At 43.4% G+C, this 12,473-nt stretch overlaps 1 protein-coding gene across 1 annotated transcript in view; it reads right to left on the reverse strand.

The window, feature by feature from the left end:
• The window catches only part of LOC142243222 (dynein axonemal heavy chain 5-like), a 638,472-nt gene that overhangs the window by 93,382 nt on the left and 532,617 nt on the right, over positions 1–12,473 (reverse strand). Inside the window, exons 69-70 of the mRNA XM_075314893.1 lie at positions 8,424–8,588; positions 6,645–6,912 (exon numbers count right to left, since the gene is read on the reverse strand). Of these exons, the coding sequence (XP_075171008.1) occupies positions 6,645–6,912; positions 8,424–8,588 (433 nt within the window). The remainder of the gene's footprint in view (positions 1–6,644; positions 6,913–8,423; positions 8,589–12,473) is intronic.

A 12,473-nucleotide genomic window follows, 5' to 3' on the forward strand; every position in this document is an offset into this window, starting at 1 on the left:
CCAGAATTTTACAGTGTAGCAGTAGTCAAACCTAAAAAAAACCCCTATATAAATCTGGTATAGCTGTAATCCTACTGACCTGAGGAATAAAAGCTATCCAAACACTTATACTGCAAGAAGAATGATGTAAAAAACAAATCAGTAAAATCAATTCTTCAACTGCTGTTGATTTTGATAATTCTGCCTCCCAAAGATCGCAGTACAGTGCTGCTCACATTTGTCCTGCGCACTACGCTGAGCGCTTAGGGTAATTTCACACAGTGTGTTTTTTGCGGCGTTTTTGCGCAGTTTTCGGGTGCGTTTTTGCTCAGAAAACTGCATGACTTTGCTTCCCCAGCAAAGTCTATGAGTTTTCATTTTTGCTGTCTGCACACAGCGTTTTTTTTCAGCTGTGTTTTTGTGGTGCCACAAAAACGCAGCATGTCAATTATTCCCGCGTTTTTCATTGCGCTTTTCATCCATTGAGTGCAATGGGATGTTGAAAGACGCAATGAGAAACGCAAATAGCTGCGTTTTGGTGCGTTTCTAAGACCAAAAACGCAGCTATAAACGCAGGAGGTGGGTAGTAAAGTGACGTGTACAGGAAGAGGATTCCTTCTGTCAGTAAACACAGAAGCGTGAATCCTCCCGGTACCGTCACCGCCGCTTCCACCTCCAGTCCTGTGCATGTATGCTGCCGTGCGGCGCCATGTCTGGGCGGGAGGTGGAAGCGGCTGCGAAAACAAAAGTGAACAGTAGAAAAAAAAAAAAAAAGTTATACTCACCTGTCTGCAGCCTCCCGGTGCCATGCCCGCTCCCAGCTCCTCTCATGGTATCGCCGCTCCGGGTGTGTGCAGTCTCCCCGGGCAGTACGATAGATGCAGGACCTGGCGATGGATCACCTGATGCAGTCACCTGACGCATCAGGTGATCGTAAGTCTCGGGCTGACGCCAGCGGCCGGCCGGCTTCACCTATCAGCGGATGCGTCAGGAGACTTCATCCCTGATTACCGGCAGCTGCTGCAGCGATCGGACGGGATCAGACTCACTGTAGGAGCTGCCGGTAATCAGCACATAAGTGAGTATTTTTTTTTTTTTTTTGCACCGATGCATCAGCTGATTGTATAAAAGCCGATTATACAATCAGCTGATGTGTGATGTGATTCAGCCCCTAGAACCTGACACATCATCTGATCGCTTTGCCTTCCAGCAAACCGATCAGATGATATTGGATCCGGATTGGACGGCGCGGGACCCTTGACCAAGGATTACTGCGGAGGGGGGTTCTTTATTTCAATAAAGATGGAGTCACTAATTGTGTTGTGTTTTATTTCTAATAAAAATATTTTTCTGTGTGTTGTGTTTTTTTTTATGTTTACTAGAAATTCATGGTGGCCATGTCTAATATTGGCGTGACACCATGAATTTCGGGCTTAGGGCCAGCTATACAGCTAGCCCTAACCCCATTATTACCCAGCGAGCCACCCGGCATCAGGGCAGCTGGAAGAGTTGGATACAGCGCCAGAAGATGGCGCTTCTATGAAAGCGCCATTTTCTGGGGTGGCTGCGGGACTGCAATTCACAGCGGGGGTGCCCAGAAAGCATGGGCACCCTGCACTGTGGATTCCAATCCCCAGCTGCCTAGTTGTACCCGGCTGGACTCAAAAATTGGGCGAAGCTCACGTCATTTTTTTTTTTTAATTATTTCATGAAATTCATGAAATAATTTAAAAAAAAAGGGCTTCCCTATATTTTTGGTTCCCAGCCGGGTACAAATAGGCAGCTGGGGGTTGGGGGCAGCCCGTACCTGCCTGCTGTACCCGGCTAGCATACAAAAATATGGCGAAGCCCACGTCATTTTTTTTGTTTGGGGGGGGGCAAAGAAATCCTGCATACAGTCCTGGAAGGAGGATGCTGAGTCTTGTAGTTCGACAGCTGCTGTCTGCTCTCCTGCATACACTATTGGATGGAGGATGCTGAGCCTTGTAGTTCGACAGCTGCTGTCTGCTCTCCTGCATACACTATTGGATGGAGGATGCTGAGCCTTGTAGGTCTGGTTCCCCTGACTCTCCCTCAAGCATACAGTCCTGGAAGGAGGATGCTGAGTCTTGTAGTTCGACAGCTGCTGTCTGCTCTCCTGCATACACTATTGGATGGAGCATGCTGAGCCTTGTAGTTCTGCAGCTGTCTGCTCTTCTGCATACACTAGTGGAGAATGAAGAACACATTGAAGAAGGAAATGACATCAGACCTTTTTTTGTTCACTGATAAAAAACGCATAAAGACGCAGTGAGCAAAAACGCAGCAAAACGCAGCAAAAAACGCACCAAATCGCGGCAAAATGCGTGCGTTTTTTGCGGCTTTTTTTGCCGCTGGTGCGTTTTTGTGCGTTTTTTGCCGCAAAAAACGCACAAAAACACAGCGTCAAAAAAACCTAGCCTTACACTGGAGATGTAAGTTTCTTGTTTTAATCATAATTTTCAAATTGCCAATGGAAAATTCACTGAAATGAGGCAGAGGGAGTTATTTTTAACTCCCTTTTGCCTGTGGCAAAGTGGTGTCCATATAGTTACATGCCTTTTTAGACATGCAAAAAAGTGTGGTCAGTGACAATTTTGTTCACCTTTGTAAAGACTGACACTGCTGAACATAGGCCAAAGAATGCAGAGTAAATCTGCTGTCTCATTATAGTGAATGGATCCCTTGGGGGTTGTACTTAAATCTCGTATTTCAGAGATGTAGCTGCGAACCAAGTGCTCATGAAAGAGCACAGGATACATTTGGACTGAACCAAAATGCTCTGTACCGCAAATTGCCACAAATTATCATTCAACTCAACCCACATAAACACAAGACCCCACTCAAGTTTGTCATCTGTTAATAGAAATAAAAGAAGATTCCACGACACATGCTATGGCTACCCCAAAAAGAAAAGCAGGAAAATCTGCACTCCCAAATAAAATGGCTCCCTCCTGAGCCCACAGTATGCCTAAACAACACTTAATGTCCACATGTTTGGCTTTGTTGTAATAAGAATGCCTGCTTAATTTACAGGTAATTTATCTCCAGAAGCACAAGCTGGGCAGAATATACAGCAAATATTTCAAAAGACTGACCTGCACATCCTACAAGTGTGTATAGGTGCCAGCTGAAAAAACCTAGCAAATACAAAATGGATACAGCCACACACTAAATGCCATCAATGTATAAGGGAACTCTGGTACTGCATTACTGCTATATGAAAAAATGAGATTTTTAGTTTATGAATTGGCCAATGCATGTAAGCCCGGAAACCAAACGGCAAGGTAAATCTCAATATTCCGGGTCCCTAACTAAAGTGCCACTATCTAGGTTAAATTAACCTAGATAGTGGCATTTTAGTTAGGGACCCGGAATATTGAGATTTACCTTGTCGTTTGGTTTCCGGGCTTACATGCATTGGCCAATTCATAAACTAAAAATCTCATTTTTTCATATAGCAGTAATGCAGTACCAGAGTTCCCTTATACATTGATGGCATTTAGTGTGGGGCAGAATATACAGGCACTACCAATGTAGTGACCATGACAAGGGTTTATTTGCAATTTTTAATTCTGCAACATTCACTGTTTGACACCATCGTTGTTTTCCAGAGACTAAATCATCATTACACCACAGATTAACTCCTAAGAGGGGTGTAATTTCCAAAATATGATCATTTGAGTGTTTTTTTCCTGTTCTGGCATGTATAGGCTCTGTAAATGAAGTCCACAATCTATTATAGGAAAATCTGTGCACCAAAAATTAAATGGAGTTTCTTCCCTCCCAAGCCCTGTGGTGCAGCCAAACAGTACTGTACAGTCACATGTGGGGTATTGCCAAATTCAGTAGAAATTGTGTAACACATTATAGGGCCCTTTTTACTTATTACCCTTGTGAAAATTGGAAATCTGGGAATAAAAACAATTTAGTGAAAAAAATGAAATTATTTTTTCTTCACTGCCCAATTTTATGTGGTGTCAATATACTCACTGCACCCCTGGATACATTCATTGAGGGGTGCAATTTGTAAAATGGGGTCACTTGTGAGAGATATCTGCTGTTTTTGTACCTCAGGGGCTCTGCCAATGTGACATGGTACCCATAAATCACTCCACAAATATCTGAAGTCCAATATGGCGCTACTTCCCTTATCAAATTTGCACTGTACCTCAAAAGAAATTCCCGATTACATGGGGGTATTGGCACACTTAGAAAAATGACACAACAAACTGTATGGTCCTTTTTTTCTTATTAACCTTTATAAAAGTTGAAAACTTGGAGCTAAAACATTTTAGTTAAAAAAAAAAAAAAAAATATATATATATATATATATATATATATATATATATATATATATATATATATATACATACACATATATATATTATCCTTTCTTCTTCACCCAATGGTATAAAAGTCAGTGACATACCTGTGATGCCAATATATTCACTGCATGCCTAGATTAATTCATTAAGGAGTGTACTTTGTAAAATAGGGTCACTTGTGGGGTTCTGCCTTTCTAGCATGTCAGGGGCTCTGTCAATATAACATGGCACTATGAAACAAACTAAATCTGCCACTCCAATATGGTGCTCCTACCCTTCCTAACCCTGCCGTGCACCCAAACAGTAGTTTTTCACTACATATGTGGCATCAGTGTACTCAGGAGAAATTGCACATCAAATTGTAGGGTGCAAGGAACAGCATTAGGTCAGGGTCATACTGGTGGATTCGGCTCATACTCTGCTGCGAGTGTGAGCTGAGCCATTGTCCTGCTCTGATTCTTTCACATGTTGCAACTGGATCACAGGTGCAGAGAAGGAGAGATTAATCTCTCCATCTTCTCCATTGCCCATCTCTGCATGCATTGAATTGCTCTTAGAAGTCCTCTGAGTATAGTCCGATGTTTCACAGGCACCCATAGAATTGAGTGGGTGCACGTGAGCTGAGATACGCTGCCAATCATAGCATGCTGCAATTTGTTTCTCCGGCCGTATAATATTGGAGCGACTGCTAACCAATAAAACATTTATATAGCACTTGCCGATTTATACGGAAATACTAGCGAGCCCTTATAGCAAGAACGATAACACACAATAAGTGAAAAGCGGCAATTGAAGAGGTTGGCCCACAAACATTATTTTACAGGTACTCATAGAATAGGGCATAATCTCATGATTTCATAAGTGATGGGGAGATACTGCACATGTGCAATCATCACTTGATTACGGGGAAATAGATATCCAAAAATAAAAAAAAGCAACAATAAGAGGATAATGTCCTCCAAAAATCAAGTATTACTCACAGCAAGTTGGGCTGCAGTGTGTACATCGCCCTGGCCAAAAACTGATGCTCTAGCAGGATACAGCTAAACCCCCACTAAGTGAAGGCATCACAGGTGCAGGAGAAGCAGATCACACACACACCTTCATGGAATGGAGGGGAGGTGACTGCTAGATGATAAAACTGCACACAAGTGGCTTGCATAGAGCGCTGTTCACATGCAGATGACACAGTCACAAACCCACAGCCTATTAGGTAACGCCCTTCTATTAGATCAGGCGGGCTGCCAAGCCGTACTCCACTGTATATCATGCACGGACAGACAGCCCTTTCTGTTGGGCCTTGCATTGTAGAGTGTCTGTCCGTGCATGATATACAGTGGAGTACGGCTTGGCAGCCCGCCTGATCTAATAGAAGGGCGTTACCTAATAGGCTGCGGGTTTGTGACTGTGTCATCTGCATGTGAACAGCGCTCTATGCAAGCCACTTGTGTGCAGTTTTATCATCTAGCAGTCACCTCCCCTCCATTCCATGAAGGTGTGTGTGTGATCTGCTTCTCCTGCACCTGTGATGCCTTCACTTAGTGGGGGTTTAGCTGTATCCTGCTAGAGCATCAGTTTTTGGCCAGGGCGATGTACACACTGCAGCCCAACTTGCTGTGAGTAATACTTGATTTTTGGAGGACATTATCCTCTTATTGTTGCTTTTTTTTATATTTAGTGTAGGGACCTACAGACATGAGGTCCCTTGACGAGGGTGTAGGCTTACGTTTTATGGCCATAAATACCAACAAAAACCTCATATTTTTTTGTTTGTACAGGATACAGCCAGGCCCCTTTCTGTTGGGCCTTGCATTGTAGAGTGTCTGTCCGTGCATGATATACAGTGGAGTACGGCTTGGCAGCCCGCCTGATCTAATAGAAGGGCGTTACCTAATAGGCTGCGGGTTTGTGACTGTGTCATCTGCATGTGAACAGCGCTCTATGCAAGCCACTTGTGTGCAGTTTTATCATCTAGCAGTCACCTCCCCTCCATTCCATGAAGGTGTGTGTGTGATCTGCTTCTCCTGCACCTGTGATGCCTTCACTTAGTGGGGGTTTAGCTGTATCCTGCTAGAGCATCAGTTTTTGGCCAGGGCGATGTACACACTGCAGCCCAACTTGCTGTGAGTAATAGGAAATAGATATCCCCATTATCATCATTAATCATTTAGCATCGCAGCATTGGGACACCCATCAATCATACATTTATCACTTATCGCGTTTGTGGGCCAGCCTTTTATAGGCTGCAGATTTCCATATTATACCACTTTCCCTCCATCGCTTAATATACATTTAGACAAAAGATAAAAAAAAGCGTACCTTGCGGAGGTTCATTGGTGAATTTTATTGATGACTGCAGCAAATTTATAGGGAACTTGGGGTGGACTTCTGTGGTGATCCAAGTTCTGAAACCATCATGCACAGTTTCTGTGACCGTAATTGTATCCAGTAATTCATCCATGAAGTCTAATCCTAAATGACAGTTTTGAAGCAACAACCACCCACCATCTTGCATGGATTGACTTAGAAGACGTCTAGCATGAACCTCTTGCCCCTGGCCCATAGAAATTGCACGACAAGGTGCATTCTGTGAACCAAAAAAAAAAACCATCATCAATAACAAACAAATTTCTTTCAATCACTCTAAAACAGGGGTGCACAACCTGCAGCCTAGGGGGTCACAACTGGTCTGCAATGCCATTCTGTGTGGCCCTCAACAATAAAAATAATAATAATAATAATTTTATTAATTTATATAGCGCTATTAATTCCACAGCGCTTTACATAATTGGCAACACTGTCCCCATTGGGGCTTACAATCTAAATTATCTATCAGTATGTTTTTTATGGAAAGGAAAGGAGGAATCCGGAGAACCGGGAGGAAACCCACGCAAACACGGGTAGATCATACAAACACCTTGCAGATGTTGTCCTTGGCGGGATTTGAAACCAGGACCCCAGCGCTACAAGACTGCAGTGCTAACCACTGAGCCACCATGCCGCCCACAACCATATAGACAGAAAAATGCTTGATTCACAGGTTACCTATATGTGACCAGCTACACACAGAAGAGGAGAATGGACTGGCCCAGTGGAGGCATCTCTGGATGAATAGGGTCCCTTAACTCATTTGGTACTCCAGAAAGTAGTAGTGTATGTGAATTTGCCTAGTGATCTTCCATGCCTGTGCCTCGCTCCACTGTAGTTTATGGGAGTTTTGAAACATTAGGCAATGAGAAATAGACCCATGATCTATTGTAGAGAGCCATGTGCGCATTCATAACCTTTTTCTCTTCAGGGACGATTCAAAGTTTTTTTTATGAGGATTTAAAAGAGGATTTTAATGTAAATCCACTTAACCTTTGTCTGGCTGAATAGGTACAATTGTAACTATTCCGTTTTAAAATTGCAATACATTTTTTTTTTTCCAAAAGCCGTAGAGGGCTTAAATTTCGTGACATCTCTGCAGTTTTGGTCCAGAATATATTGGCCAAATTTCAATAAAATATGTCCACCCCCTTACGAGATAAGGGGTCGCTGTTAACGTTGTAAAATTATGCAGCCTGACGAAGGTTAACATAGCATGTCTGCACCTAGTATGTCAATTAGGTTTCTTGCACGTTTTTCTGTGTTTTTGGGTGTTTTTTTTACCTGTATTAACACATTTTTGACGCTGTGGATTTTGTTTTCTTGTATATGTCATACTTCAAATAAAGCTACTTTGGTTTTGATACTCTTCGTATATACTTTCAATATGCCACAAGTGTCACAGAAGATAAACCGCTTTCATTTTCTGTTTAGCCCCCGATTCGGTTACATATGAGAATGTTGCCCTTGGACCAAAAATGGTTGTGCACCTCTGCGCTAGAATATGCAAAAAGCCTATAGTTTACAGACATTAGTTCATATTATTTCCTCACTAGTCTGAGTAGGGAATAAAAACTGTATGTTTAAGATTGTCAGATGTGTATAGATAGGATAAACAGCCGCAGTAAAGTAAATTAGGGAGGTAGTACTAAACAAACTATCAAAAATATCTCTTTGCTGTTGGTCAGTATACAGTACACATGCAGAACCTTGTGTTAGTTTATACAGTACCTTAGATTTTGCCAGGCGCTCAATGTTTTCTGTGGGATCCGAGCCCATGGATAGGAAGCAGATCATAGGGGTTCTGCAATCACTTTCAGCCCACATATACTCCATATCAAGAATAAATCCTTCAGCATATTTTACACCAAGAGATTCTGCTATGTAATGTCTAGCCTACAAGTAAGCGGAAAATGACAATATAATATTGTAATGCATCATATTTATAGCTCTAAAAGTATAAACCATAGATGAAAATACATCAATACAAAATCAAGGTTGAGGCTTGCTAACTTTATTATACGTCAGCAATGGTAGAAAAAGCTTGAAGATAGAAGAAGAGGCCAACTAATCAAATAAATAAAGCTGGGATATCAAAAACAATGTCTGTGCTTAATCTCCCTTTTGTTTGAAGAATGTCACTCCTAGGGAACCAGTTATGCGATATATGTCCAAAGCAAAGGCAGCATGAATCAACCTGGTTACATAATTACAACCAGGTATACTTTTCTTTGATACTTTTTTATTGGTGATGGCTGGGTGGACTCGCAGATAACCGGGACCGGCGGGTCAAACCGGGTTATAAAAAAAACACAAAAAAAACCCGATTCTGACCTGGATACCTGGCCAGAGGTCAGTCACCATATAAAAGTCTGGGGAGCAGAATCCGGCAATTAAAAATGGTGGTAGAAGGGACAAGGGGATAGGAGCAAGCGAGCAGTACTTGCTGAGGATCCGGCGCGGCTGTACAATGCTTTCAGGCTGCTCATTCACTTCTGGAGCCCCTCATTACTGTCGTTGTATTTGCCCTGCTTTCCCCATCCACCGGCATCTGTGATTGGTTGCAGTGAGATGTGCCCCTACCCTTAGTGGAGTTTGTCAGCTGACTGCAAATTGTGAATGCCTCCAATCACAGACGCTATGTGCATCTATCGTGGTATAAAAATAAATATAATATGTGGGGGACACTACACCAAATATTTTGATACCCAGCACAGATAAAGCCCCCAGGCTGCAGTGCTCAGCCATGCACTTACCTTGGCTGTGTATCAAAATAAAAGGAACTGCATGCGGCTTTATTATTAATTATTTAAATAAATAATTTTAAAAAACGGCATGTAGTCTTTCCCAATTTTGATACCCAGCCATGATAAATCCCAACAGCTAGGGGCTGGTATTCTCAGGCTGGGGAAACCCATGGTTATTGTGCACCCCAAAGTCTAAAATAGCAACCTGCAGCCGCTCAGAATTGTCGCATTCATTTGATGCGACAATCCCAGGACTTTACCTGACTCTTCCCAATTGCCCTGGTGCGGTGGCAATCGGGGTAATAAGGGGTTATTTGCAGCTCACAGCTGCCATTAAATCCTAGATTAGTAATGGGAAGAGTTTGTGAGACCCCCCCATTACAATTCTGTAAGTGAAAGTATATAAACACAAACACTGAAAAAGTCATTTATTTGAAATAAAATACAAAAAACACCCTCTTTCACCACTATTAATCCCCAAAATACCCCTTTATTTCTAACGTAATCCACATGAGGTTCCATGACTATTTCAGCTTTGCTCCATTACTGAAGGCACAGCACGCGATCATGGTACATGACAGCCTGCTGCAGACTTCAGGCAGAGACTAACCCACAGCAATCAGTGATAACATCACTCAGGTAAGTTGCAGGCACAGCTGTAGGTTCTCATGGCTCTCCACCTGTGAACCCAGGTAAAATGACCTCAGGGGACCTCAATGATCCCCACCTCAGATGAAGTCACAGTTTAATGAAGTCACCTGAGGTCAAGTGACCTGTGGTGGAGGGCTGTGGGAACCTCCAGCTGTGCCTGAAGGCTACAGTGGGTGGTCATGTACCATGATTGCGCACTGTACCTTTAGTAATACAGCAGAGCTAGAATCGTCGTGGGACTTCGTGTGGGTTATGTTGGACCCGAAGGAGTATTTTGGGGGTTGATAAAGTGGTGAAAGAGGGGTTTTGTTGTCTTATTTCAAATAAAGGATTTTTTCGGTGTTGTGTTTATTTACTTTCACTTGCAGATTAGTAATGGTGGGGGGGGCGTCTCAGACACTTGCCATTACTAATCTAGGGCTTAGTGGCAGCTGCGAGCTGTTATTAACCACTTATTACCCGGCTTTTCCCAATTGCCCTGGTGTGGTGGTAAAGTTCCGGTATTGTTGCATCTAATGGATGCAAGAATTTTGGGTGGCTGGAGACTGCTATTTTTAGGCTGGGGGATGCACAATAACCATGGATCTTCCCAGCCTGAGAATACCAGCCCCCAGTATAAAAATTGGGAGGGACGTTTTAAATTATTTATTGAAATAATTTTAAAAAAACCATGTGCGGTTCTTCTTATTTTGATACACAGCCAAGATAAGCGCACGTCTGGGGGATGCAGCCTGTAGCTGTTTGATTTATCTGTGCTAGGTATCATAACATGGGGGGACCCTAAGACAATTATTTTTATTTATTTATTCTTACTTCAATCTACAGTGACCCACAAACAGGACTTCCAGTGGGCGGGAGAAACATGGAATATTCATGAGTGATAATAAGCGGCTCCAGAAGAACAGTGAGTGGCTGCGGGAGCAGTTAAAGCTTACAGCCACAGGCTGTATCTGTGCTGGGTACAGATTGACCCTACGTCAATTTTTTTATTTTTACTGTACGATAATGACCCACAGGCAGGGTTTGTGATTGGAAGTGTCAGACACGCTGTCACTCAGGGTGGGTGTGTGTCTAACGGCAATCAATCACAGATGCTGGTGGGCGGGGAAAGCAGGGCAAATGCAATGACAGTAATGATCTCTGTAAGTGAATGAGCGGCCTGGAAGCAGTGTACAGCTGCGCCGGAGCCTCGGTAAGTATGAAGTGCTTTCTTTATTATATTTTTCCTTCATTTTGTATTGACTGAGTGCCAGATTCAGATCAATACCCAAAATTCACTAAGAATTCTGAGCCCCGAACTCGGGTATCTTTGAACCATCAGAGCTAGTGATGGGCAAACCTGGACTGTAAAAGTTCAGACCCACGCGAGTTCAAAGAAAATATAGTTTGAAGATAAGCATAGATGAGACTAGTCTGGCATTGCCCCTGGTTGGTAAAAGACCTGTTAATCCCCTAAAGGGGAGTTGGGAGAAGCCATAGCGCGAGACCTGCAAACACCTGGAGAAGCATTAGACTGGTGTCATCTCAACTAGGCTCTCTCTAAACATTGGAGCGTCTTAGAGAAATCTAAACCAAACTGCAATCATGCAGGCAAGTCGTGATTCATGCTGCTTGTTGCAGTGACATATTAAAGGGAATCTATCAGCAGCTGTTTGCCCTCACATTTAGCTGCTCTCAGATTAACTAGCAGAGAGTCAGATTCCAGGGATGTGTTACTTACTCAGCAGCTTTCCATAGTTACAAGACAATCAGTGTTTTATCAGCAGAATGTTATCACTGCAGGACTAGGTGTCTTATTCCAGACAGTCCAGCTGCTATAGTTATCCCAGCCCTCACCACTGATTGGCAGCTTGCCAATCAGTGGCGTAGCCAGGATTTATGACATTACTACATCTACAGCAGAGAAAATAGGACCGATATAAAAACTCTGTCTGCAGGTTTTTGCTATGGAATTTGAGAGCAGCATGATGTAGGGCGCCAGACTCCCTTTAATGCTTCTGTGCCGCCCCTGTTGCGGTTGAACCGCTCGGATCAGGGGGTGATTACTTGTGGCTCGAGGGGGGTCCAGACCCGGGGGCTAGGGGCCACACTCTAATTAAGAAGGGGCTATTTACAGGGGAGATATAGTTTGTGACGCCACCCATGGTGTACGGTAATTGGGAGTACCGCGCTGCCATTGGGAGTACCCGGGGTGATGGAGTGGGGCAGCCAGGTGACGTTGCCCTCCATGGGTAGGGACAGGCCCCGGGACTCAGTGAGAGGCCGTGGGATGCAGGGGTCACTCAGGTACTCACTTAGTCATTAAGCAAACTCTGACAACCGGGTAAACCAAATCTCGGGATATTGCTGTGCTTGAGGGGAGCTCGTCCGGGTCCCGTCCCCT

This window comes from Anomaloglossus baeobatrachus, chromosome 6 (assembly GCF_048569485.1).
Source record: "Anomaloglossus baeobatrachus isolate aAnoBae1 chromosome 6, aAnoBae1.hap1, whole genome shotgun sequence".
Classification (NCBI taxonomy): Eukaryota; Metazoa; Chordata; class Amphibia; order Anura; family Aromobatidae; genus Anomaloglossus; species Anomaloglossus baeobatrachus.